This window comes from Eublepharis macularius, chromosome 19 (genome assembly GCF_028583425.1).
Source record: "Eublepharis macularius isolate TG4126 chromosome 19, MPM_Emac_v1.0, whole genome shotgun sequence".
Taxonomy (NCBI): Eukaryota; Metazoa; Chordata; class Lepidosauria; order Squamata; family Eublepharidae; genus Eublepharis; species Eublepharis macularius.
Genome location: NC_072808.1, coordinates 3,573,906 through 3,601,883, shown reverse-complemented (window position 1 = coordinate 3,601,883; position 27,978 = coordinate 3,573,906). Strand labels below are relative to the sequence as shown.

Here is a 27,978-nt window from a genome sequence, read left to right as displayed (position 1 = left end):
CTACCTCCCGCCAAGAGTTGCCCCCTGTGCTGGCAACCCACTGATTTCCACCACCTCTTTTCCCATAAAAAAGCCCTGCAAATCACATATGTTGGGTTCATGGTCCCCAGCTGGTGAATTCTGTCTTGGCTACCCTCCTTGTAGAAGAGGGAGTTTGAACAGGTGCATAGTGCACCTGTTCAAGTGAGAAAAACTGTACCTGCTGAAATTCTCTCTTCCCCAGCTACTAAAGATACAAAAGCTACCTGGGTCACCCATACACAGCTCTCCACCCCAGCCCCTGTACTTAACCTTGCTTTAGTTCAAGATCCTGTAGCTGACAGGTTGAGGCAACAGGACTGGCTCCAGTGATATTATTTTCAATTGATTCCCTACTACAGGCTGGCGAATAGAAATGCTGTCATGCACTGGTGTATTGTTTCACTAAGAAAAAAGGAGGGAAGATCATTTATTCTCCCGAGGCTTCTGAGACAGAATAGTATGGCCTTCTGCTTTGTGAGGGTGCTCAACTGGGAGAAAGAAACACACAATGAAGGCCTTTTGTTCCAACCATACGCACATTCCTACCGGATGGCTCAGGGCCTAGGCCAATCACTCCTCTCTTCCTACCCATTATAGTTCTTATCCATCACATCAGCTCCCCCAGGCCCAGGAATAGAACTTTTAGTCAAAGGTGCAAGTGCCACAGAGTTTCATTTATTTTGTACCATCTTTATTCTGCTAGATATGGTATGTGAGGCTAAGAGATGCACAGGGTGCCAAAGCCTCACTGGAGCGTCGGACTCAAAACCTGGAAAAGAGAGTTCAAGTTCCCACTGGGCCAGAAAGCTTATCCATTCACTGGGGCCACAGTCTATGCTGCACAGTGCTCCTGATTAGAGATGGGCACGAACCGAAATACAAACCAAAGTTCATGACGAACCAGGCCGGTTTGCGGTTCGGGAACCGACAGTTCGTCAGAGCCCATTTCTGATGAACTGCCATGATTAGGCTGCTTCATTTGGTTCGTTTTTTGATACGTCACTGCAGATGGTCTGGCGCCAATCAGCTTCCTAGGCAACAGGAGATGGACTTCCTGCAGACCTTCTGCTGACCTGGAAGTGGCCTTCTGCTGGCCCGGAAGTGATGATTTGCTGACCTGGATGTGATGTTTTCACGAACCAAACGAATCAGTTCGCAAACCAGGGCAGGTTTGTGAAAGTTCATGGTTTGTGGTTCATGAAATGCGATGAACCATGAACCGCACGGTTCGGTTTTTCCCCAGTTTGTGCCCATCTCTACTCTTGATTTTAAAAGGAATGCTATAGATGCCACTGGCCACTGAATAGTATCAGTAAACAAAAACTCGAACCTTCCTCTGAAATTTCACTTGGCATTACTCATATTGTGGAGCTTATCTGTACAACCTTAAGAGCTAGAAAAGGCTTTTTAATGAAAGCTGAAGTGTTCAGGATGCCTTTTATTCTGTACTTGCACATGCAAACAGAGAATTATTGGGTCTGCCTATCCCACAGCATAATAAACAGAGGCTACTCTAGTAAAATTCATTGAGAGGGATAGTAAAGACTATTAAAGAAGAATTAACTACTCACATTAAATACATGCTTTATAAAGAATAGAAATAAATGCAATTTTAAATCCGTACGGTACGAGACTTTGATATACCAGGCTGAAAACCAGGGGAATAAATGGGGTATCCTCAAATATATTGGGACAGGTTTCTACTGTGCTTTACTATCCCTTGAGATAAATCCTAATAATAAATTCTTTAAGACTGTCTAATAAAGTAAATGCCCTTTTAATGCAACGGGGGGAAATGGAGACCCAGCTCTTAAACTACTGTACTCTACTAAAATTACATTTTTGAGCAGATATTTAAGGGACTGCCTGAGGTCTAGTTGTTGCTGAGGAAGAATAAAGATTTGTTTTAATATTTACACACATTTAATATTATCATGCATTACCCAAATCGGTTTTTTATAATAAATAGTTCTGCTTTATATGTTAGCTCAGGTCTTGAATAGTTTCGCTGCTTCACTTTGCAGTCCCATCTGATCTTTTTGCTTGAGCAAAAGGAGCTGTTCCAAGAAGGCAAAGAAAGATACCAGCAGGGGCAAGATTCCCTACAAGGTCCTAAAGCCTACGCTTGAGTAAACATTTTAGACAGTAAAATACTTGTGGCAGAGACTAGCCTGTGCTATTAAAGTACTGGTGGTACTGTATAAACAAAGAATAATAATATGCTGGCTTGTTTGTATAAATAAAAGTGTAGCAAATTTGTATGTCTCCTAACATTAATTAAAAAAATTTATGTCTCCTAACAACAACATTAATTTAAAAAGACTTGGCATGCATATGTAGTACACAGTTCTTAATTATTATTTGTACCATTAAGCATGCCAAATGTAGAACTAGGAGCTAGCTAAAGATCTTGAACAATGCTGTCTGAAACATGGACTGGGGACTCAGGTAGGTGGATTTTCCTCTGCCCTCCCATAATGGTTGGGCTTACACAGCGAGTTAATCACCTCGTTATTCAGAAAAATCCTGGATCTCTCTGAAAAACTTAAACTTGAGTTTGTTTTAGGAGACACAGATGCAAAGATCTCTTGTCAAGTAGCCGATTTCTGTATGGCGATACTCAGGCTAAGAAAATTGTATGATACTTAAATGTCATATCTATTTTGAACTTTTAAAATCTTTTTACCCGAACTGTGAAATTTTTAAAATATATATTTCTCCTGTATGTCTGGTCTAAGGACCACAATAATAAAATCATCAGTGTTTTGACTTAATTCTTTTAAGCTTGAACTCCAATATGCTTGGAGAATGTTGGCCTTTGAGAAAGCCGTAACAATTCCCAAACTACTAGGCATCTTTACATTAAACAAAAACTATTGTTTTCTCTATACGGATATTTTGTACGCATGAGAGGAGGGGAGTAAAGTTTATTTTCCATATTTAAACCAACGTTTTTAAGCACACAGAAGACCAATAGCCCTCAGAGAGGCATGGTGGAGTCAAGAGGATTTAAATAATTTTGCTAGACGGTAACTGCCTCTCCCCCCGACACCAATCCCTTTTGATTTCACTGTCCATACCCTGCTCTGAACTTGTCAGCAGGAAGGCAAATGGGTCTCTTACATGCTGCATACCTCTGGCACACATCAAAAGGGGAAAATGTTCCACATGGAAGATCAGGTTTTTCCTTCAGCCTCCGCTCCAACCCACAAAAGTATCTAACAATACAAGTTCCATTCACAGGCTCCCTCCATCTGAGCCAATTTCCCCAGCGCTCCGATTTATGGTTTCGGTTCTGGGAGGGCCTTACACTTTTAATTTAAATTGGTTTATGCCTCTTTGGTTGACTGAATAACATTCTTGTGCTCCCTGCCTAGCACGCAGCATTCTTTCATTGTGATATCTACACCTGCTAGGCAGAAATAATCGGCTGTTGTCGGGTGGGGTGGGGTGGGGGGTAGAAGAGAAGCAAGACCGTCTGCAAAGTCGGCCTGGTTTTCAGCCATTATTCAAGCAGCTTTTGTTGGTGCCCCCCCTTCCTCCCCACCCGCCACAAGGCCTTGACTGACTTATCTTCCCTTATGAAAAGCAAGCCCTGGTCTTTGAGAGACCACAGGGAAGGGGAAAAGACAAGGGTCACGTTCGATTCCTTCCTCACCCCCCTCCTGTACTGTAAGGCATGTCTGTTCCACTCAGCGAGCAAAGTGAAAAATTAAGGGGGCAACGGAGCTCCTCGAAGCCAGAAGAAACGGAACAAAACCAAGGGTGGGCAACGGAGGGAATCAAGAAGGTTTTGAACTTGGGCAGCCTTTATTTTTTTTAAAAAAAAGGAAGAAAGAGGGTTGCAAATCAGACATTTACTGCTTCATAGATAGGCAGGATGGGAAAATGCAGGACAGAAGTTGAGAGGGGAGCACTAGATTATAAAAAAGGAGAAATTTATTCCAGATGAAACAAAACCAGCAAGTTTTAAAAAACATCTTCTGCAGAAAAATTTCTTGAGAGCATTATGCACAGCTGACAGTGCCTGCTAACCTGTGTGGAAAATTCACACGAGAGCTTCTTAGCGGGGTCTCTCCAGTTTGTCAATCTCATTAAGAAAGCAGTTATGGAGTTTTTTAAATGTGTATAGTTCAGCCAACATTCATACTTAGTCACTACTTTGCTATCATCATCTTCGCCCCAAAAGGGGCACAGTATTTTATCTGTTTTTATAATTGATTTTAAGTTGTACTTTAATCAATGTTGTACCTCGCCCTGAGCCCGCTTGCGGGGAGGGCGGGCTAAAAATAAAATAATAAATAAATGATAAATGATTTAGAGTTTAAACAAATATTTACCTGCTAAGGGCTAATAACTGTATAAAAAATACAATCATTCAAGAGTCCCCCTCCCCCAAATTTGCCACTCACCATTTTCATGAGGAGATTTCAATCCAAAATTCAAACTCACCTTTTCAATTTTACCTCACAACCTCAAAGTTTTAGATTTGCTGCCAGTTTCCAAGATTTTGACAGGCTTCGAGTATAAATGGTCAACGTTAATTACTATATAAAATAACAAAAAGCATTTTTTTGTTCAAATAGTCTTTCAGGAAGCATATTGGATATTCTTCAACGAAACGTTCCCGGGGGATGGGTGCTTTATTTGGCTTAAGATCATCTTAAGTTTGTGCTGCTTTTTATGCTTTTTAATAATTGTTTTTTAATAACCGTGGGCAATTTCAGGTCATGATCTCTCACACAAATCCACATTACAGGATGATCAGGAAGCTTTAGAGAAAGCAATAAAAGAAGGCTACATTGAGATATTTGTCCCCATGGGAAAATGGAATGACATTCAGGAAGAATGTTCTCCTAAGATGTTAAGGGGCAAATAGGAATACTCCTCAAAAGTGCTCATATTTCAGGTCAACTCTCTGATTTACTCCCCATTATATGAGCTATATATGAGTTATGTTTACCAAAGGCACAAATACTTTTGCTTAAAATCAATAATAATAAAAGGGGAGGGGGTTATCCAAGGGTGGATCTTTAAACCTTGCGGAGTATCCCCTGCTCCCGATCTGGAAAGGCTCATCTGCCTTTAAGAACAATGTGCTTCGAACAACAAAACTGCATTTTTAATAAAATTTGGCTACCATCAAGCAAGTCCCCACCCTTTATTTTTCTAGGATCAAGGTTTTGGCCAAGGGGCAGTGCCCCATTAGATACATTTCACTTAGGTACTGTTAATACCAGTAGCTTAAATGGCATTAAATAGAAAAATCCACGGAGGATTGACCTGTCAACAGCTATTAGCAATGAAAGACAAAAACGTAACTTCCATGTATATACATATTATACACCCAAATACTATTTTGATAAGAACAAACTGGAGAAGGCCTTTATCATCATGCCCCACCTGAGAGATCCTGGAAGCATCCGGTAGGATGCTGCTGGAAACAGGATACTGGGCTAGTTGGACTTCAGCGTGACCCAGCAAGACAGTCTTCTCTTTACAACTGGAGAAGAATAGAGTTGCCGGTCCCCATTTTCCTTTCATCTGCAAATCTGAGCTATGTTTCGACAGTGCAGGAAGCATCAACCAAAAGTGCAGGAAGCATCCAGGCAAGAGACTTGGCATACTAAGAAACCAGCAGTCCAGACTGCATAGATGCAAACACAGCAGCTGGCTCTGAAGTAGAGACCATAGGGGAGATTGGCACAGTTTGTGTTTTGTCTTAAATGTGTCATCAAATGTACTGAAGCTGCTCTCTCTCTCTCTCTCTCTCTCTCTCTCTCTCTCACACACACACACACACACACACACACACACACACACACACACAGAGGTGCACATAGAAAGGCACACATTAGCTAAAGGGCTGGCTGACTAGTTCAAATTAGTATGTGATATATCGTACCCCTCCCATTGCCTTTTGGTCCTCCCAGGGTATCAGGTCGCCATGCCACAGTAATTGTACCCTCCTATTCCTTGAGTCAGAGGAGTTTGGAGACTGTGTGCACACTCGTGGGAGTAGAACAACTGATACTGCACCCTAGCATAAAGCCCACAGTCCTTTCCCTTCCATTTATTCCACCAGTGCTTTCCTGAGGTTCCTTTGTTTCAGCCACCCTGCCTCCAGGCTCTCTGCCTAATAGTGCAATCCTCAGCAGAGTTACTCCAGACAAAGACCAGTAGCTTCAATGGGTTTAGACTGCAGTAACTCTTCTTAGAATTGCACTGTAAAAGAACTGTTTTCTGGGACCTCCTTCAAACCAGCTGTCCAGCTTGTAGCATTCCCCACACATCTCCCACAAGACCTTCGTGAAGCTTTAATCCTTGGCCCTTTTCACACTGCTTACCTGCTGCCGGAACGGAAGATAGTGTCTTCTCGCGAGAGTTTTGTGCGATGTCGCACAAAACTCTCGCGAGAAGACGCTATCTTCCGCGGGTTTTGCGCAATATTTCGCGATGTTCCGGCAGCAGGTAAGCAGTGTGAAAAGGGCCTGGCAGCTATCCTTTCTCATATGGAAACCAGTTACGAATATGATGTCACTCTGGGCCAAGCTACACATGACGAATGACACTTGAACGGCAAGTGTATTTCTCCCTGTTCACTTGCCCTCCACTCAATCCACTTGCCGTTCAAGTGTCATTCGTCATGTGTAGCTTGGCCCTAAGACTTCATGACTAGAGATGGGCACGAACAGCCATACGAACAAAAAAAAGCCACAAACAGCCCAATCTGCTGTTTGTGATCAAACTGTTTGTGAAGCCCCATTCTAAACGAACAGGTGGTCGTTGCAAGCCTCGTTCGTTCATTGCTGTTCATTGTTGTTAGTCAAGCCAGACAGTCTGGCACTTGCAATCAATTCCCTTGACAACTTAGGGCCAAGCTATACATGACGAAAGACACTTGCCTGGCAAGTGGATTGTGGGCCAAGCTACACATGACGAATGACACTTGAACGGCAAGTGTATTTCTCCCTGTTCACTTGCCCTCCACTCAATCCACTTGCCGTTCAAGTGTCATTCGTCATGCGTAGCTTGGCCCTTTGTCCACGAAGCCGTTGGAATGTTTGTGAACACCAATATCACTTGGAAGTTTCTCTACCACAACCACAATACAATACCATCATTTATTCTATTCTATTTACCTAAAAGAAATACTAAGGTTTTCCCCATGTGTGCCATCAAGGAGAGAAAGTGGGCTGCTTTCAACAACAAAAAACTTTTTATGTATAACTTTTTTATGGGAAGTGTTTTACATTCCGGGTCATCTTCATTTTTGTAATAGTAAACTTTACAGTCGAATGCCTTTAGTAAAGACACAGAGAGGGACCCACCTGCAGAGAAAGTCAGGCAAGAGTTTCAGCAAGCTCTCTGAGTATGCAGTAAGAACTCCCTCCCCATACAACTCGATGAAGACTGCGCACACACGGCCCACCAAACGACAAGAATCAGTACAAATCAGATAAAGAGAGAGGTGGGGGAAACTGGTTTGCTGAAGTCCCCCAAAGCATATATCTTACCCTTTCTTGGATCAATTCAATGCGGGTTACAGTTGTCTTCAACAATGAAAAACCTTTTATTCCATGCAGCTTTGTAGCTTGTAGATTTACAAACTGATCACTTACTGAAATGGGCATGCAGTCATGTAGGGAAACAATTGCTGGTCGTTCCCCCCCCCCCCGCCCCATAGGGCAATAAGATATTGCTACACATGCACACCTAATTAGAAATCCAAGCAAGCAGGGTGAATTGGTGAAGGTCTCCCATACCACATAGGCGGATGCTACAGCTTATCAGCTTCCCATCTGACATCAGAACCGCTCTGGTGAGCTGGCAAAGGATAATTTGCATTTGTCACAGTAAACAAAGAGTGGAAAAGAAGAAGAGCTTACTCTGGAGGCCTCGTGTCTGGTCCCAGGGCCCTCTGGAGAGAGATCAGGTCACTTGCATAGGCATTGAAGCAATGCTTCTCATAGCCGCGCTCTTTCTCCTTCGTCTCTTCTGGCTTCCAGTGGTCCTTCTTGAAAGCTTTGCCATCAGCTCCTGGGCTATTGGGGTCCTGAGGCGGACGCTCCATAAAGGGTTTCAGTTCTGCTGGTGTGTAATAGCCGGGCAGACAAGACTTGCTGCTCTGGACGGGTGCCTCTTGCTGCACTGGAGCCCGAATCTGCAACTTTGGCATAGAGTCACGGATGTTGTTGACAGCTCCCATCATTATGTCAATCATTTGATCTTTCCTGTCCACAATGTTTTTTAGCCAGGGCTCCTCTCTATGCTCCCCGCTACCCACATCTCTTTGCATGATGAAGAGAAAGATCACGAAGACGACACCCACCAAAGCCAGCTTCAGTGGGCCGTAGTGTCTCCGGAGTAGCCTCATGGTGAGCGATGTTTGGCAACCACTTCTGTATCAAAGTGGCACGCTCTTCAAGACTTCGGTTAATCTGTGGAATTTCGCCATCTTCTTTCAAACCTGGGGAGCACACAAGAGAATGTATAAGTCTCAAGAGATCAATATTTTCTGCACAAATCAATGGGGGGGGGCACGGCGAGATGAAGAAGTAAGAAAGGGGAGGAAATGTTGTTATTTAGCATTGCCGTCCATCATTAAGTTGTACATAACCGTATCTGTTGCAGAGCAAGATTTGGGTCCAGTAACACCTAGATTTCCAGGGTATAACTTCCTTTGGTCAGATCTGTTGCCTGTTTCCTGAAGACATATAAACATGCACATGTGGGTAGGGGGTGGGAATCTTCCAGGGTCCCCCGTCCCCGAAGAGCTGCATTTTGGGGAAATCAGTGGGCTGCATCGGAGGTGGGCAGGAGGAAAGGTGTGTTCTGTCGACAGAAATGAGTGGTGTGAGCAGAAAACCTAAGTCTGGATCCAGTCCTTAACATGGGAGCAGAGAACTCAAGAGGAGTTTCTGAGCAAGCACGCGTAGGGTAGTGGTGTTCTTATATTTTTCCAGAGGAAGACACAGACAAACCCACGTTCTTCCTTCCAGCCCTGCAAACTATACCGTCTCACTATAAAAGGATAGATGTGCTTCCAAGCTGGCAGGAGAGCAACATTTCCAATTCTGCTTTCAAAGGCGCCTTCTGGAACATGAGAATTACCTTGGGAGGGCTGATGTCACCCTGTCAGTCATCAAAGGATTACTGAGAAAACAATTCATCTGCTTTAATACAGGTATGGCTTTAGTACAAGATGGGCCCTATGTGGGGAAGGGTTGTGCTGAGAGAATTCTTAAGCTGTAGGGTAGGGGCAGGGACAGAGACACCACTCTCACCGCCTTTCTTACAAAAGTTCAGAGCCATTCACACATTGTAAAATAGTAAAGAGTCAGATTGCATCTGATGAAGAGAGCTGTGGTCCCCGAAAGCTTATGATGCATCTGACGAAGAGAGCTGTGGTCCTCGAAAGCTTATGATGCATCTGACGAAGAGAGCTGTGGTTCTCAAAAGCTTATGATGCATCTGACGAAAAGAGCTGTGGTCCCCGAAAGCTTATGATGCATCTGACGAAGAAAACTGTGGTTCTCAAAAGCTTATGATACATCTGACGAAAAGAGCTGTGGTTCTCGAAAGCTTATGCTACAGTAAAGTTGGTTAGTCTTAAAGGTGCTACTTGATTCTTTTCTATTTTGCAACTAGTGACTAACACAGCTAACGCCTCCAGATCTATCACACGTTGTAGTATCCCAGCAGGGAACACACTTACCAACTTTATTTTTATCTATTACTCCATCATAGTGAGCTTGGGGTAGGTTAAAGCATTGGACTAGAGTCTGGGACCCAGGTTCAAATCCTCACTCTGCCGCAGACATTTTCTTAGTGACCCGGGGCCAGTCACGCTCTCTCCACCTGACCTACTTTGCAGGGCTGTTGCAGAGGTAAAATGGAGGAAGGGAGACTGAAGTGAAACGCCCTAAGCTCCAAAGAAGAAGGACAGGAAAATAAATATTTTTAGCATGCCCTTCCTCCAATGGAACAGCCTGAATAGCCCAGACTAGCCTGGGTTTGTCAGAGCTTGGGAGATAAGTAGGGCTGTGCATTGCCAGTACTTGGATGGGGGACCACCAAGGTTCCTTGTCCCTCTCGCTGCTGCCAGCACACTCTCCTTGCTCCCCGAAATGCACTCGGCAGCCAGGGAGCGCCGAGTGCACTGGCAGCAGCAAGAGGGACAAGGAACTGATTGCTGTTGCCAGCTCCCTCTGACCACTGCTGGTACAATCGACTCCCTCTCGCCACTGCCAGCGCGCTCAGCTCCCTCTGGCTGTGGAGTGCTTTTAGGGGAGCAAAGGGAGCTGGCGGTGGTGAGAAGGAGCCGAGTGGACTAGATGAAGATGCCTAGAGAAAGAACCTCTGCCAGGGAGGAGAGGGATTCTCTCCCTCTTCTCCCTGGCAGAGGTTCTCTCTCACTACACTTCCCGTGGAACCTCGTGGGAAACCGATGCGTGTCCTCCATGCATCAGCCGTCTCGTCTGTTTTGGCTCTAAGGGCCAAGCTACACATGACGAATGACACTTGAACAGCAAGTGTATTTCTCCCTGTTCACTTGCCCTCCACTCAATCCACTTGCCGTTCAAGTGTCATTCGTCATGTGTAGCTTGGCCCATAGTCTCAGGTCACTCCGCAAGCTTCATGGTGAAGGAGATGATATTTGTGTCCCTAAAGACCTACTTCCAGAGGGGTTAGCCGTGTTAGTCTGTAGTAGCAAAATCGAAAAGAGTCCAGTAGCACCTTGAAGACTAACAACTTTACTGTAGCATAAGCTTTCGAGAATCACAGTTCTCTTCGTCAGATGCAAGAGACCTACTGAGTGTGATTTAGGCATCACACTGCATAGATCCCATCTACCTAGCCTCAAAAATGCAACATTTAATTTTTTTTGCAGACTCTTCATATACAGGGCCTGTTGGGAATATACATCTCCCTCAGATCATCTCTCTTTCCCTAGGCAGGGGAAGAGAGTGATTTAGTATAGCCCATTAATTACCCCATAAGGTTTTAATTTTAAAAAATTGGTGTTAAGACTGAAGCCTGGCTAGGTGACCTAAGTGATGAGGGAAATGGTGTTTGCATTCTCAAAGGCACTGCCTTCTTTGCTCAGCTTAGGCTAAGCCCTAAAATTCTGTAAGCTCTGCTTGCAAAAGGGAACTCCTTGGAAGAGGGATTCACACACACAAAAGCCCCTCCAGATATATATAAGCACTGGAAGGATCAAGCAGGCAGGCAGTCCTTCCAGGCTCATTCTCATCATGCCAAAGCACTATTCCATTCCCAACCAATAAAAGCCACGGTCCAGCAATGGCCTACTTTACATTGGCAAGAAAATAAGGTGGCAGCAGGGTTTTTTTTTCAGGGGGAACGTGGGGGAACGGAGTTCCGGAACCTCTTGAAAATGGTCACATGGCTGGTGGCCCCGTCCCCTGATCTCCAGACACAGGGGAGTTTAGATTGCCCTCCACACCATGGCTAAACTCCCCTCTGTCTGGAGATCAGGGGGCGGGGCCACCAGCCATGTGACCATTTTTGCTGAGGGCGATTTAAACTTTTAAAAACTCCCCCCTTGTTCCAGCTGACCCAAAGTGACATTATTGGCCCTGGGAGCATGCATGCACTTTGCCCGTGCACATGTGGTACCAGGGGCACCACCTTCCACCAAGAGTTGCCCCCTGTGCTGGCAACCCACTGTGTTCTACCACCTCTTTTCTCAGAAAAAAAGCCCTGAGTGGTAGGAATATTCCTTCACATAAAAAAGCTCCAGGCAAACAGAAAACTAGCACAGCATGGAAAAAGTTTCTAGGCACACTCATTGTTCCCTGTGCTGGTTTTCTATTTGCAGGGAATTTCTAACGTAACTGAACATTCTGAAATGTGACTCTCCATTTGTAGCCTTACAGGGTGCGGTTCATTCTATCATCTCAGCATCTCTGAGTGCATGGACCCTTTATGCCTACATCCTTTTCTCGCACGTGTAAATCAGCTCTTTAGCGGTCTCTCACACATTCAGTCAAGGCTAGGATTAAAAAACGGAATGTGAAAGTGAAAAAGATTTTTACGGTGCAGTGCATGTAGACGTTCTTTTGGGAGAAGGGGGAAAACCTAAAGCAGAATTGTTGTAGAGTTAATTTTCACAGAAGTGTTATGAAAATTCAGTCCTGAATCAGAATACCACCATCCAGTATGCAATTTAAGTATTCTCAGTTTATCAGCTTCCCCACCAACTGACGTGACACAGATTATTTTTAGATGTGTGAGGGTTGGGGTTTTTTTTTGTGCAAACCTCACTTCTGTTACAGCCACAATGTCCAACTTAGCTGAACCAGAAAGGAGTTTTTTTGGGAGGGGAGGTTAACTGATTGGCTACAAGTATTTGCCTACCAGCATTTATTAGCGGCAGAGCTCAGGGAGGAACCAGCGTCCGTCTTTCCTTCTCCTTGGCAGAGAGCTTTCTTTATAAACCACACTAAATCCCCACAGAATTAACATTTATTCAAACGGAGATTACCTACCCCACCTATTCCAAACAGGATGGACGTCCTTTTTCTCTGCCTGGACATGAGACAGCAATAGATGAACTAGGAGGATAAACTGGTATGTGAACTGTATTTTTTTTTTAACTGAAGCAAAAAAGATGCAATGGGATAACACACACAGAACTGTCCCTGCTTGCAAGAAATCTGTCACTGTCTCTCTTCCTGTTTGAAATAAAATCCCCCCACCTCACACAGACAACTTAAGTCATTAATTTCAACCACGGAGCAGACATTAAAATGACTGATTTGCTACACCAGGTTTCACAGCCAGGAACTGATTCAAGCCGTCCTCTTACTCAGCACTTCCTTTGGAATAAAGAGAACCGGACCATGTGTGTGGCACTATCTTTTTTTAGGATTCAGCATTTTGAGACACAAGACAAGGTGTTCAGAGCCAGTTGCTAGAACCTCAATTAACTGTGAATGTTTCCTTTCCTCCCTTGCATTTACAATCGTAGAACAGGAAGGGTACAAATGGCATCTAAATTCAATCCCTGTAACACAAGGTGGCAGGATTATTTAAGCTGAAGAAGACAGATCCACAAACAGAGAAATGATGCAGTCAACAAAAGTCCACACAGAGCAACTGGGTTAGGATGAGTTTAAATGAGCAAGCCAAGGCACACAAATAAAACATCATACTGCCCCCACAAGAATTTGCTTCCTGGTCAGGGCTGTGGATAGAAGGTATCTTTCCTTTTACCCCACTTGCTCAGTGACACCACAAACTCCAGAGATAATATTTTGCAGTATCATCTATTGCCTGCCAGTTTTTAGTGCAGGGTTCTGAAAATTTGTTTTAGTAGTATGCTGTTGTAGATAATTGTTATACACATTTTTATAACAATTGTTATACACAATTCTACTAAATCAAGAGGAGTCTATCTGTATTTTCTCAATACTGATGCCACTAAAAATATATATGTTCTTACAATATTTACTGCCTGCTAGAGGACTGACAGGCAAGTATCATCAGCAAGTTAACCCAGTTTAGCAGGTCTGTCTTTATTTTCAATAAAATCTAGCAAAAAAAAAATGAAGAGGAAGAGGGAAGAATGAAAGAAAGCAAACACTGAAGAAAGCAAACTTCTATGTGGCGAGCAGGAAGTGGACAGTCTTTTCTACAAGCATATTTGTACATTCATATAAAGATTAGCAGCTTGTATATTTTGGAGCTCTGACATGCTCTCACTTGGGAAATATCAGGACAGGAGCTTCTAAACCACACTGCAGAAACCCAGATGCACACTTAGATACATGTGCTTGGGTGTGTCTCTCTCCTCAAACACTGTGCAGTTCTCCCAGGGTTGTCTCTTAGGTGCAGTTAATACCGTGATCATTTTTTAAAAAAAACGTCTTGACTGTCAACTGCATATTCATGGGACCAAAGAAGCTATCCATCTAGCATAGCTGGCAACTTTCTCTCTCCCGATTGCAATTATGCACGTACACATTTTTGGGATTAATAACATGTACATCTCAAACCCATGACAGCACTACAGACAGGGCTTTTTTTCTGGAAAAAGAGGTGGTGGAACTTAGTGGGTTGCCCTCTGAGAAAATGGTCACATGGCTTGTGGCCCCGCCCCCTGATCTCCAGACAGAGGGGAGTTTAGATTGCCCTCCTAAACTCCCCTCTGTCTGGAGATCAGGGGGTGGGGCCACCAGCCATGTGACCATTTTCAAGAGGTTCCGGAACTCCGTTCCCCTGCGTTCCAGCTGAAAAAAAGCCCTGACTACAGAAAACATTTTGTTTTATGATTAGAATAAGATTGACACTTTTGCGTGGACAGAGTCTCCACTACATCAGTCCTTTGATTTCAATAGGTAAAAATGTGTTCAGCTCTGCCTAGGATCACATTGCAAGCTATTGTCACAAATGTGGGCTGCAGAGCTCAGCTGACATGGCCGAGTTCATACAGAAAAATCAGACACCATACAGGAATACAGGTCCACCCTAGATAAAAGTATTTGAATTTCCCATCTTTGCTTTTTTTTAGATGGCAGAGGGGAGAGGAGATATATCTAGATCATGATGCAATATAAGGCATATTATTTTTCCCTCTCCACTTTTCTCTGAATTCAGATCAGCCTCCCCCTGCTATTCACTCAAATATATGGACACTGAAATGTATCTGTTGTATTTTTATTTCACCCGTCCTCCAAGGAGCGTTCTTGCCATCTCTGTTTTTATTTTCACAGCCATCCTGTGAGGGAGGTTATGCTGAGAGAGAAAGTGATTGGCCCAGATTCCACTAGGCAACTTCATGGAAAGGGGTGGGATTTGAACGCACATCTCCCAGATACTCTAATATGTTTGGTGTAGTGGTTTAAGAGCGGCAGGACTCTAATCTGCAGAACCAGGTTTGATTCCCCACTCCACCGTTTGAAGCCAGCCGGGTGACCTTGGGTCAGTCACAGCTCTCTCAGAGTTCTCTCAGCCCCACCCACCTCACAGGGTGATTGTCGTGAGGATAATAATAACACATTTTGTAAACCACTCTGAATGGGTGTTCAGTTGAACAGCGGTACATAAATCGAATGTTATTATTATTGTTATTATTATTAATCATTACACCACACTGATAACTTAGCTGCTGGCCATTCATTGCCTTCCCCAAATTCAGAAGTACATTGAAGCTAATCAACAGCACTGGCGGAAGAGATGACTCCACAGGCACTAAAACCAATAAAATGCAGATTAACAAGTCTGGATTCTGCTAACAAAAGAAAGCTCTTGGTAAATAACCACAGAAGTCTTGGAAAAGATGACTCTAAGGAAATTACCAGTATTACAGCTTATGCATATGTGTGTGTGTGTGGGGGGGGGGGGCACTGTTCTGACTGGCACAGTCATACTGTGAGAATCTACAATAGATTTCACTTTGATATAATAATTGCAACTCAGCTGCGGCTTTTCTAAAATGAAATACCTGCAAATGTCTGATAAAGCTTCCAGAAAGCCCCCAACCACTGCAGAATTTTGCAGCAGGGACTCCTATGTATGTTGCATAGGACAAAGAGAGCTGTGGCTCTCCAAAGCTTATACTACAATAAAGTTAGTTAGTCTTAAAGGTACGATGAGACTCTTTACTATTTTGCTACTACAGACTGACACGGCTAACTTCTCTGGATCTATGCGTGTTGCATACTCATTGTGTGTCCAGCTACTGGCCACAGCTCCTGTTTTAGAAAAATTGCATCATAATAATATAACACCCACTTTTTAAATTGACACCACAGAAAATGGGCACCAAAGGAAGACAAGGGAGCCTTCAACAGCCTGTACTGCAGCAGCTTAGAATACTGAGCTAAGAACAAAGAAACCTGGGTTCAAATCCCCACTGAGGGCCAAGGGCCAAGCTACACATGATGAATGACACTTGAACGGCAAGTGGATTGAGTGGAGGGCAAGTGAACAGGGAGAAATACACTTGCTGTTCAAGTGTCATTCGTCATGTGTAGCTTGGCCCTCAGCTGTGAGCTTCTGCCTCTCTTTCCACATAACCTAACTCATAGTGGGGTTGTGTGGCCAACAGAACTGTGTACGCCATCTGAGCTCCGAGGCCATCTAAAAAAGTGTTTATAGATCAAAACAACAGTCCATGACTTTTGCTTCGCTTGCTGATCTCCTTCAGAGAGCCAGTTTGGTGTAGTGGTTAAGAGTGTGGGACTCTAATCTGGAGAGCCGGGTTTGATTTCCCACTCCTCCACTTGAAGCCAGCTGGGTGACCTTGGGTCAGTCACAGTCTCTCAGAGCTCTCTCAGCCCCACGCACCTCACAGGGTGGTTTGTTGCAGGGATAATAATAGCATACTTTGTAAACTGCTCTGAGTGGGCATTAAGTTGTACTGAATGTTGTTGTTATTATTATTCACTGTTGATATTTAGGGCCAAGCTACAAGTGACGAATGACACTTGAACGGCAAGTGTATTTCTCCCTGTTCACTTGCCCTCCACTCAATCCCCTTGCCGTTCAAGTGTCATTCGTCATGTGTAGCTTGGCCGTCAGATTGGAAGCTATTTGGAGCAAGAAACAACGTTTTAAAAAATCATATTACTGTAAAGGTACCACATACAATAACAGCATCATATTATTAATACGTAGACAAAATGGCCAATATGTCCTTTCCCAAGAGGGAATATTCTGTTAGGGCCAAGCTACAAGTGACAAATGACACTTGAATGGCAAGTGTATTTCTCCCTGTTCACTTGCCCTCCACTCAATCCACTTGCCGTTCAAGTGTCATTCGTCACTTGTAGCTTGGCCCTCAGAAAGGTCCTTCCACAAGGTGGTGAGTGACTACCAGTGGGTTCCAATAGATTCTTTTGTCCAGCCACCTGAGGGCCAAGCTACAAGTGACAAATGACACTTGAATGGCAAGTGTATTTCTCCCCGTTCACTTGCCCTCCACTCAATCCACTTGCTGTTCAAGTGTCATTCGTCACTTGTAGCTTGGCCCTGAGTAGGCCAAATCTGCCTCGATTTTTACAGCATGATAGACTCTATTAAACTTCCGACCATTTTCCATATGCCAACACACAATGCTACAACTGGATTTGTAACAACTGGATTACAACGGCTCACTAATAAATATCAAGATGTCAACCAAAACTAAGGGCCAAGCTACACATTTAAGGGCCAAGCCGCATTTAACTAGCAAAAGGGTTAACTTCCCTTCCCATGTGGCTCCAGTCAGAATCACACATGCAATTTACTCAGGACATACACGTGGGAATCTTCATCACGCGTATTTTTTTTTTTAAAAAACTATACCTTACCATTCCTCTCAGCTCAACAAGCTTTTTGGCCCTCAGAGTCAAGGAAAGCTCAGAAGCTTTAAACCAATGTTTAGAGACAGTGAAAGATAAGCTATATTGGACTTCTATGTTGATTGCCATATGAAGTAAACTTTGGGGGCAGCATGACAGAAAGATGAGAGAAATATTCTCATATAACATATAATTTTAATTTTTAATTTTCAAGTGCGGCTTTTTAAATTAACTGCTCAACAATGAGGTATCTCCAGTATTCATTTTTTGTCATTTTTATCATCAAGAAAGCAGAAGGCTAAAAAGTATGCATATGTGTACGCATGTATGAATGTGGGCAGAATTGTATGTGTGCCAACAGTTGTTGGAGCATCAAGTTTTTCTTCTCATGCGTGAAGGTAACCAAGTTTTATTTGTCTTCAAAATGAAATCTGAGAATTGCAGAAGCCCACATCATGTACTGTGTGCTGAATATGAACTCTCACACAGCAAGAAATTCTACATCAAAAAACCTCACCAGTGTATCTGGTAGATGGACAAATATCTGGGGTGTGGAGGGGACTCAGGGCCAAGCTACACATGACGAATGACACTTGAACAGCAAGTGTATTTCTCCCTGTTCACTTGCCCTCCACTCAATCCACTTGCCGTTCAAGTGTCATTCGTCATGTGTAGCTTGGCCCAGAGATGGTACAAGTGCCAGGGTCTGGGGGTGGCAGATCTCAGTTACAGTTCATTAGAGATTGTGCAAGCGATGTGCAGGTCAGAACGCCAATGCTAGCTTAGAGAGGAGCTGATTTTATCTTCATTTTGTACAGGGTTTAAGATATTTTTACTCCTCTGGAAGTCATTAGTAATCTTTTATCTAGCTCTTTAACATACAATGTGTTTTGTAAACTTCAGCTTGGAAACACCTCTGAGAATCTGGCTGCAGTTATTCTTACTATCTTACGCTTATTCTTACTATCTCTCCCTAAGGGAGGAGAGATCTATTGGGGAAAACTAGGGTGATCCAAAACAGGCCTAATTCCAGCACAGGAAACAAACACGGTAAAAAAAAGTCAGGTACTTTGTACATTTGGAGCAGCCACTATCTCATAGGGCTAGTATCAAATACAGAAAACTGTATAATAGTTGTCACATGATCTTCAACATGATAGTGGTTAAAGGGTTGGGCTACAATCTGGGAAACCCAAGTTTGAATCCCTGCTCTGCTATGGAAGCTTGCTGGGTAATCTTGGGGCAGTCACACTCTCTCAACCCAACCTACCTTACAGGATTGTTGTTAAGATAAAATGGAGGAGAGATAATTTGGTGTAGCGGTTAAGAGCAGCAGGACTGTAATCTGGAGAACCAGGTTTGATTCCCCACTCCTCCACTTGAAGCCAGCTGGATGACCTTGGGTCAGTCGCAGGTCTTTCAGAGCTCTCTCAGCCCTACCCACCTCACAGGGAGATTGTTGTTGTGGGGATAATAACAACATATTTTGTAAACCACTCTGAGTGGGTGTTAAGTTGTCCTGAAGGGCGGTGTATAAATCAAATGTTAAATGTTAAAGGAGGGTGAACAATAATTCGGGTCCTCTTCCATTGGGGAGGAAGACGTGTATCAATGAATTAAATAATAAAATAATAAAACAGGTGGTAATATCTTTATCAACTCCTTTTTTTCTCACAACCATACTGTGGATGGCAGAGGGAAACCGCTGTCCCCATTTTACAGATGAGCAACTGAAAGCAAGACAATATATCTGTTCAAAGGCCAGTGAGAAATCGCATAATTTGATGCTTTCCAGATCCAAATATCATTCTCTGCAAAGGTGACCAAGTTCTGTCCTTAAAAACCCTGAGGTTCCTGAGATCCTGAAGCCCAGTAATTTATTTATTTATATCATTTATAGTTTGCCTTTCACACTGAGACTCAAGGTGGATTAAACAGTGTGAGACCTGTACGGTCCATTTCAAGGATATTTCCACAAACAATGCCATAGCGTAAATAAGCATAATTTTACAAAGACATGGCATTAGCAAGAATCCAATACAGAGTTGAAGAAATGCTGAAACAGAACATAAGCCATTCTAGAGCTGATATTAGACCACATGAAGCACAAGTAGCTCATAGGAGCACATATTTAAGACAACAGGTAGTACATAAGGCGACATAGCGGTGAAGTCTATGGTCCTTAACAGCTTTCCTGAAAGCGGCAGTGGAGTGTTGAATGTATTCTTTAGGAGCACTCTCGTTTCATTCAGGGCAAAAGTGAGGCCCAACAGAGCTAGCTGTCCCCTCATTAATGTAAGCTGGCTGTGACTTGACAGTACTTTCTACCACCACTAGGGAGTTCCAAACCGCCAATATATTGTGCTGGCTCTCAAGAGAAAATCGGTAAAACTTGCCAATTTCTTCTTGATTCAGCCCAGGGGGTACTATTAATAGCTGCCCAGTTCTCTCCTGGGGGAGGGGGGGAATGGCTCTGTTAGTGAAAAGAAGAGCTTGGTCCGAGTTCACCCCAGTAAGAGGGAGGGGAGTAGTTTCTTCCACACAGACATCATTTCCCTAACAATAGACACTCTTGTGAGTCATGGAAGAAAAAAAAAGTCTCTTGTTTCTAAAATGGCACAGACATAGCAGTAATTAGCTTATAGTTCCTAGTCAAGGCTTCAATAGTGTACTCATCCTACCCCCATACTTGGGTTCAAAAAACTTCTCCCCCAATTCAGCATTAATCTCATCTACAATATGACACATCTAATCACAGTGAGATACCAGACAGAATGCTCTGTCTACTGGGTTAACAGCAAGTAAGTTCCTTGGTGGGCCTTACTCTTAAGCAGTTACCATAGCCTTAGCCCCCTTGACTGATCAGATTTTAGGACACGGTGACCATTACGTGTTTCTGTCCCACTGTTCTAGGTACAAGCCAATGAGAGAGAAAGAATGGCTTATGACCCCATTGGAGCCACTTCCTTATTATGCTGTTTCCCCCATTCAGTTATCAGTCATCAGTCAATATTAAACATAAGAAATCTAACCAGTTCCACCTTGCCTCAACCAACTCTGCACCAGGTAGGTTGTTATCTTTAAGCAGCTGACAGGTGCTAAGTTTTCCAGACAGGCTAGCATTGAGATTAACCCTTAATTTGGGCACTGCCTTCTGGCCACCTGGGAGACAAGCATGCGAATTACTTTTTTTTTTTTTTAAACCAAGGAATGTTCGTTTACTGCCACGCCAACATTGCTACCTGCATAGCTGTTGCACATTGGCCTCTGGCATAGTAAAATAAAAACATGAGGCCCAATCCTATGCATGTGTTCTCAAATAGCCCCACTAAACCCAATGTGTTTTACTCCTAAGCAGCGTGCATAGGATGGCTATGGTAGTTGTTTTTCACCTTTTTGAATTTTTTTTAAAATAGCTTCTCTCATCTTATACAGTGCATTTGTTACTTCAAAGCTTTCACTGATCATATTACGCCCACAGTTTTTCAGACTTTCCAACGAAATTGGCAAGTTTTCCAGACTTTTTCAGACTTCCCCACCATCCCTTTCCACGTAAATATATTCTACTAGGAAACCTTTGTGTGTCTGCCACAGAACCTGAGCATGCTTTAGAAGTCTGGGGGATTTAGGCCTCCCCATTGCTACACATGAAACAAAAGTAAAGAGTCCAGTAGCATCTTTAAGGCTATATGACTTTATTGTAGCATAAGCTTTCGAGAACCACAGCTCTCTTTGTCAGATGCATGGAAGACGAAGCGAGCTGTGGTTCTCAAAAGGTTATGCTACAAAAAAGTGGGTTAGTCTTAAAGGTGCTACTGGACTCTTTACTATTTTGCAACTACAGACTAACACGGCTAACTCCTCTGGACCTATGAAACAGAAGAGCACCCTAAAACAGAGGTCCCCAATATGGCACCAACACCTTTCTTGGCACCTACCAAGCATTTTTAGAAAGTGGGTGGTACTCTTGTCCAGTAGGGCTTCTGATTGGCCACTGGAGATTTGATTGGCTGGGGGGATGAAAAAAACGTTTCAGTAGCAGCTATCACCACAGCTTTGATTTTATGCTATTTCACTCCTCCTTCCCAGTGCATTGCACTTGAGCATCCTCTTTGTGTGTAGCCCCAATTCCTGCAGCATCCATTTTGTGGTTGGCTCCACCTCTTGTGGCCGCTATGGATCACAATTCAAAAGGTGCCCACAGGGTCAAAAAGGTTGGAGACCCTTGCTCTCAAATGTGTCAAACACTCTTTTGTGTGTGCACACTGGAGGGACATTTCAATCCTATACCATCCAACAATTCACAGATGAAAAGAGGAGTAAACTTTTAACACCCCTGTTCTGATATCAAGAATCACTTTGCGAACCACCCAACAAATGATTAAAGACTTCACTTCCAGATCGTATGATGTATTCCTTTATTTCTCTCTTCCAAACTAAGTGAGCAAAAGTCCTTTTTGTAAAGATAACTGGGAAAAAACCCAGTTATCCTTCACTACGTTACTGCAGCACAAAATATACCTCAGCAGCTACAGTCTTTAAAGTAACAGGCTTGAACAACATGGTGTCTGGTACTATTTATGCATACATATTTTTTGTGGATGTTTAGTAGGGACAAGATGCATTCACCTCCCATGCAGATTGAACTTCAAAAGATCCTGGGCCTAAACCCTGACGCAGGGCAGGTAATCCACCAGTTTGTGCCCCCAAAAGGGGAAAGTCAGACCATTTTGCTTGTCACTCCGGACTTGTCCGTTGCCCAGGCAACCAAGGCAAGGCCCCCAAGATGCTGGACAGTGCACTGTGCATCTGGGGCCAGCAATGTGGGGTAACAGGCGTGGCTTTTGCCCATCACCACCTCCAAGACCTACACAGCTACTATCTGGGTCCAAGGTTAGCTTCCAAAGCACTATTCATGCCACGGGAGCTTGACCTGCTGTGAATGCAGCTGGTCAAGTGCAAACCTCATCTCTCTCCCCCTTTTCTTTGCCACCACATCAACATCTTACAAAGTGGACAATGCCATTTTTTGTGACACTCAGATCTCCCTTTGCCCTAACAGAGGACACATCTAACAGTTTTTTTTTAAAACAAGATATTTTCCAAAGAGATTGCAGACAGGTTCACAGTTACCATTCTTAATCAGATAGATGCAAATTCAGTAAGGGTTGTTCCTTTACTATCTCCTGATTGCCAGAAATTTATTAGATGAGGCTTTTCTGTTTTGGAATTGAAATTATGGGAGCTGTAAAGGTAAGAATGCATGTGAGAAAATTCCATGCACTAAGTTATTTGAGAAAGTATATTCATATGCAGGGCTTTTTTTCTGGGAAAAGAAGTGGTGGAACTCAGTGGGTTGCCAGCACAGGGTGCAACTCTTGGCGGGAGGTGGTGCCCCTGGTACCACATGTGTGCACGCAAAATGTGTGCACGCTCCCAGGACCAATGACATCACTTTGAGTCCGCTGGAACAAAGGAGGAGTTTTTAAAAGTTTAAATCACCCTCGGCAAAAATGGTCACATGGCTGGTGGCCACGCCCCCTGATCTCCAGACAGAGGGGAGCTTAGATTGCCCTCCGTACCACAGCATGGAGGGCAATCTAAACTCCCCTCTGTCTGGAGATCAGGGGGTGGGGCCACCAGCCATGTGACCATTTTCAAGAGGTTCCGGAACTCTGTTCCACCGCATTTCAGCTGAAAAAAAGCCCTGTTCATATGATTCCTTGCCTCCCAAATTAGGCAGTTACTGTGTTCGCAGTCACCTTGTGGCAGATTATCTTGTGAGCCACACCATGTGTTACTAGCAAATGACTCACAACTTGAACAAATGTTGAATCATTCTCCAGATCAGGGTATGCTTAGACACAAACCAAAAGGCGTCAGAAAAACCATTCCCATTTTTGGTGGCAGTGGGGAATCCCACAAAATTCATGTGGATTCATTTTAAGGTGGATTGATGCCCCAAAGTTTCAACTGAGATGATTACCACTAAAGTGCCACCTGTGTTTAGAATTGCCAGCCTCCAGGTGGAAATCTCCCGGAATTACAGCTGGTCTCCAGGCAACAGAGATCAGTTCCCCTGGAGAAAATGGCTGTTTTGAGGGGTGAACATTATGGTGTTATACCCCTCTGAGGTCCCTCCCTTCCCCAAACCCTGCCCTCTACAGGCTCCACCCCCTGAATTTCCAGCAATTTCCCAGCCTGGATCTGGCAACCCTCTCAGGATGGGAGGGTATCACCTATTAATTCCAGTCTTCGAATGAGAAACAATTTCCCTAAACACTTGCATTCTCTAGAAAAGGGATGGCCAGTTTCTGTCATTCTCTAGAAAAGGGACAGCCCGTCGCCGGCATTCTCTAGAAAAGGGACGGCCAGTTTCTGTCATTCTTTAGAAAAGGGGCAGCCCGTTTTCAGCATTCTCTAGAAAAGGGGCAGCCCGTTTCTGGCATTCTCTAGAAAAGGGGCAGCCCGTTTCTGGCATTCTCTAGAAAAGGGACAGCCTGTTTTCAGCATTCTCTAGAAAAGGGACGGCCCGTTTTCGGCATTCTCTAGAAAAGGGGCAGCCCGTTTCTGGTATTCTCTAGAAAAGGGACGGCCCGTTTGTGGCATTCTCTAGAAAAGGGGCAGCCCGTTTCTGGCATTCTCTAGAAAAGGGACAGCCTGTTTTCAGCATTCTCTAGAAAAGGGACGGCCCGTTTGCGGCATTCTCTAGAAAAGGGACGGCCAGTTCTGGCATCTAAAGGAAGAGGCGCTCTAACTATCAGAGAAGTGATCTAGTTAGTAGAAGTATGTGTCTGCTGAAAATGGGAACACCTCTCACTCAAATGGTCAGGCTCCATGAAAAAGTTTCTACTACAGCTATGAGGGCTTCCCAGTTATAGAGGACACTCACCTAGGCATCTCAGCAAACACAAATACATACATGTATATATATATTATGCATAAATTATTTGCACAAATCAAGTAGAGAGAGAAATAAGTGTAGAATTTCTCTAATTCATTAAATCATTACTGTTTTTCTTACAAGTGAAGTTGCGGGCCAACAGTTTACTTCAGCTTGATTAAAATCTGAGAGGACTTTTAGGGGACATACAGAATAAAATCAGGGGCACCAAACTGTGGGCCATCACAAAACATCTCCGGCCTATAATAAGGATGTCAATTTTGTTGAATAAATCAATCATTTTAAACCATAAGAAATGTCATCGTTTTGACATTAACAAGTTTTCAGTCTGCTGTGCTCATAGATCAGCACTGCCACTAATTTTTATTAAGAAAAAATAACACATTAATATGCTCCGGCGTCAGTCTTGCCTTCAGATGATTAACTGTAAGGCTGGAATAGGAAAATATATTTCCATAGGAACAGATTGTCCAGGAACCCACAGGTAACCCTTTGCCAGCAATATATAAATGGAAAATGGATTCATATCATATAAACATTTAATGTTTAGAGATTGGTAACTCCACACCCTTTCTGTGTAAACAGATTGGGGCGGGAATGGAATCCCTCATCTAAGGATTCACGGATCGGTTGCAATTCACCAGTTTGGAAATGCCACATGTAAATGGATGTCTAGATACTTTTATCTACAAAGAAAACCTAACTTTGTAGTAAAAACAGGGGAGTCATACTACACTCCTGTTTATGTTTAATGCAACAGACCAACATTGTTGCCATTCTGGACTTAAAACTTTGTAATGTGCTCCATAAACCTGTATTAGGATTGAACAAATGAGGATTGCAATGAACAAATTAGGATTGTAGAAGTCAGGGAGAGGGTACAACTGATAGTAGGGAGATCTAAAAGCCCTACAAAGCTCTTCTGCAGACAGTGGGTCGGGCACTGAAATCACATGGGGATCAAGTCCTCAACCTTTACTGTTATTTTGATACTTACTTTTAGAGCTGCAAACGTTCTTACTGATTCAACTATTTTAACAGCAGCTTCACTCTGCAGACATTAGCAAGTGATAAAGCTTCTCTCCAAGCTGAGAAAACCTGCACCTGGTAGATTGTGCATATCTCAAGCTGCTGTTAAAGGCAGAGGAGCAAGCCAAGGCGGTTTTCTTTTCCCAAGTAGGCAGCTCTACTCCCTTTCCTTTTCTTGCAAGCTGCAAGAACTGTCAAAATCGAGCACATTAGGAGTCCTGGAAATTGGTCCTCTTAATCACAGGTGATGTGAAGTGTCTGGTTGTAGCTGCTCCAGGGTGAGGAAAATCCATGCTCAGAGGAACTGTTTTTACTCTGCGTGTTCCAGCTGTGCCACTGACAACAGCTTGCAGGGATAAATTCCTTCAGCTTTGCTTGAGTGTCTTTTAACTCCGCGGTCCCCTAGCCAGTCTTACAACCAGAGAGCTGTAAAGTTAGTGAGTCAGCATAGCAACACTGTGCCCTGAACCAGGAAATCCCCAGTTCAGAATCAAACATCATGGCTGTTAGGACTGCACAGGCAACCTACCCAAGCTCAACTCCCCCCCCCCCCCCCAAACAGTAATGTGTTAATAATGCCGTTTTCTGTCTTACGAGGTTGGATCACGTGAAGCACTTCACTCTAACACACACACACAGTATGAATTGCTAAGTATACTGTTACAATGAAAAGGAACCTGAAAGTTGCTGCATGAAATTGATTTTCATATAGTTTGAAAAACCAAACAAACCAGCAGTTAGCTGATAAGAGATCAACCCATCGCCTGGGCATTTCCTGATCTGGAACGTGAATGGCATCAGGTCATCCTAGCCAAAACTCATGCATCCAAGACCCTCTTTGCAGTTCACAGGATCGGACACTTTGATGTAACGCTAAAGGCAACTTTGAGCTACCAACATCCTACTTAAAAGCAAAGCAATTAACTGTTTTTTTTTAAAAAAAAAATCTGGGTTGGGAAGAGAGAACCTTTTTAAAGAGAACTGAAAGTGCTTTTAGAGAGAGATTCTTTGCATGTCTCTGGTCAAGAGTATTTCAAAAAATCCAAGATATCCATGTACCAGAGAGACAGTAAGAGAAACATTGCAGGGGGTTAGCGGCGCTCTCTCTTTCTAACTAGCCACTTGATCTATTTGTGCAATCCAAGAAGCGGGACAAACTGCAAGGATAAACTGCAAAGACCTAAGATGGGCCACTTCAGTGACACTCCCTCCCTTTGTTCTCTTTTTACTTTTTAAAAAAATGTATTTTACAAGGTGGGGAAAAGGGAAAGAAGCAATGGGGGGGGGAGAGAAAGATATCCAGAGTAGTTTCAAGCACGTAGCCCTGTTGGTCTGCAGGAGAACATTTTGGTCCAGGAGCACCTTAAAGATCAAGATTTCCTGAAGCAGTAGAAAAGAGCAGGAGTCCAGTAGCACCTATAAGACTAACAAAATTAGTGGTAGGGTATGAGCTTTCGTGAGCCACAGCTCACTTCTTCAGATACAGCTAGAATGTAAGTCCATCTATCCTTATAACTTGGAGAGGGGAGTGATTGCAAAAGCCAAATAATAACAGACGGTGATTTGTGGTTGGGTATCAGCTTTTGTGAGCCACAGCTCACTTCTTCAGATTTCCTGAGCTTTTGAGAGGTATCTAACAAAGGGAGCTTGACAGCTCATACCCTGGAGATCTAGTTGGTCTTTAAAGTACTACTGGATTGAATCTAGGGGAGTTAGCCGTGTTAGTCTGTAGTTGCAAAATAGCAGAGTCCAGTAGCACCTTTAAGACTAACCGACTTTATTGTAGCATAAGTTTTTGAGAACCACAGCTCTGACAAAGAGAGCTGTGGTTCTCGAAAGCTTGTGCTACAATAAAGTGGGTTCATCTTAATGGTGCTACTGGACTCTACTATTTTGGACCGAATCTTGCTCTCCTACCCAGAATAAAGACTGCAAATCCAGAGTTCAAACTGGAGTCTCACAGCCACTGCTCGACCCAGTGTAGGTCTTGTGCTCACCTCCCCAACTCAGGAAAAGCAGAAAGAGCTTCTGCCGTCCTAGGTGAAAACTTCTTCCTAGCTTCACCGGTGCTTTCCAATGCAACCCCCCCCATCCCCGTTTTGTTTTTACCAGCACCCAAGCTGCCTAAACCCCCACCCCCGTCGAACAATTAAAAATCTATTCCCCCTCCCCCTTCATACCCAAGAAGGCAACAGTTGCAGAACTCCGCTGCGGTCCCTTCCTTGGGCGGGCTCCCCTCGTCCTTTCTGCCGCAGTCCACCCAGAACCAGGCAGCCCCGGAGAAGCACAAGGGCAGCCCCCAGACTCACCTCCGCAGAGGGCTGGCAAGCTGGGCTTGGAGGCGAGAGCCGGCGGCTGCCACCCGCGATGCAGCGCTAGCTGGCCGGCCAAGGGGCAGTCAGGAGGCGGAGCAGCCCCGGCCGGACATCTCACCTGCAGCCGACCCGAGCGAGGCACCGGGACTCCGCCGCCCTGGGCACAGGTGTATCCCGCCACGCCGCCGCCGGGTCCTAACGCCGCCCTCTCGCCGCCCGGAGCCGGACGCTGGGTCCTAGCGCCCGCCACGACAAGAAATCAGAGCTCCAGAGGAGATAGCCTTGTTAGTCTGGACTCTGGAGTTGTAAAATAATAAAGAGTCCAGTAGCACCTTTAAGACGAACCCACTTTATGGGAGCATAAGCTTTCAAGAACCACAGCTCTCTTCATCAGATG

General features: G+C 44.0%; 1 protein-coding gene across 2 annotated transcripts in view; it reads right to left on the bottom strand.

Annotated features, from left to right (window-relative positions):
* Window positions 1-27,719, bottom strand: part of GALNT6 (polypeptide N-acetylgalactosaminyltransferase 6) — a 56,390-nt gene extending 28,671 nt beyond the window's left edge. Inside the window, exons 1-2 of one of the 2 annotated variants that reach the window (XM_055003693.1) lie at window positions 27,700-27,719; window positions 7,911-8,491 (exon numbers count right to left, since the gene is read on the bottom strand). In XM_055003693.1, the coding sequence (XP_054859668.1) occupies window positions 7,911-8,398 (488 nt within the window). In that variant the 5' untranslated portion in view covers window positions 8,399-8,491; window positions 27,700-27,719. Of the gene's footprint in view, window positions 1-7,910; window positions 8,492-27,575 lie in introns of both variants that reach the window. The other variant, XM_055003692.1, reaches the window with a different exon arrangement.
* Between the last annotated feature and the right edge of the window lie 259 nt (window positions 27,720-27,978).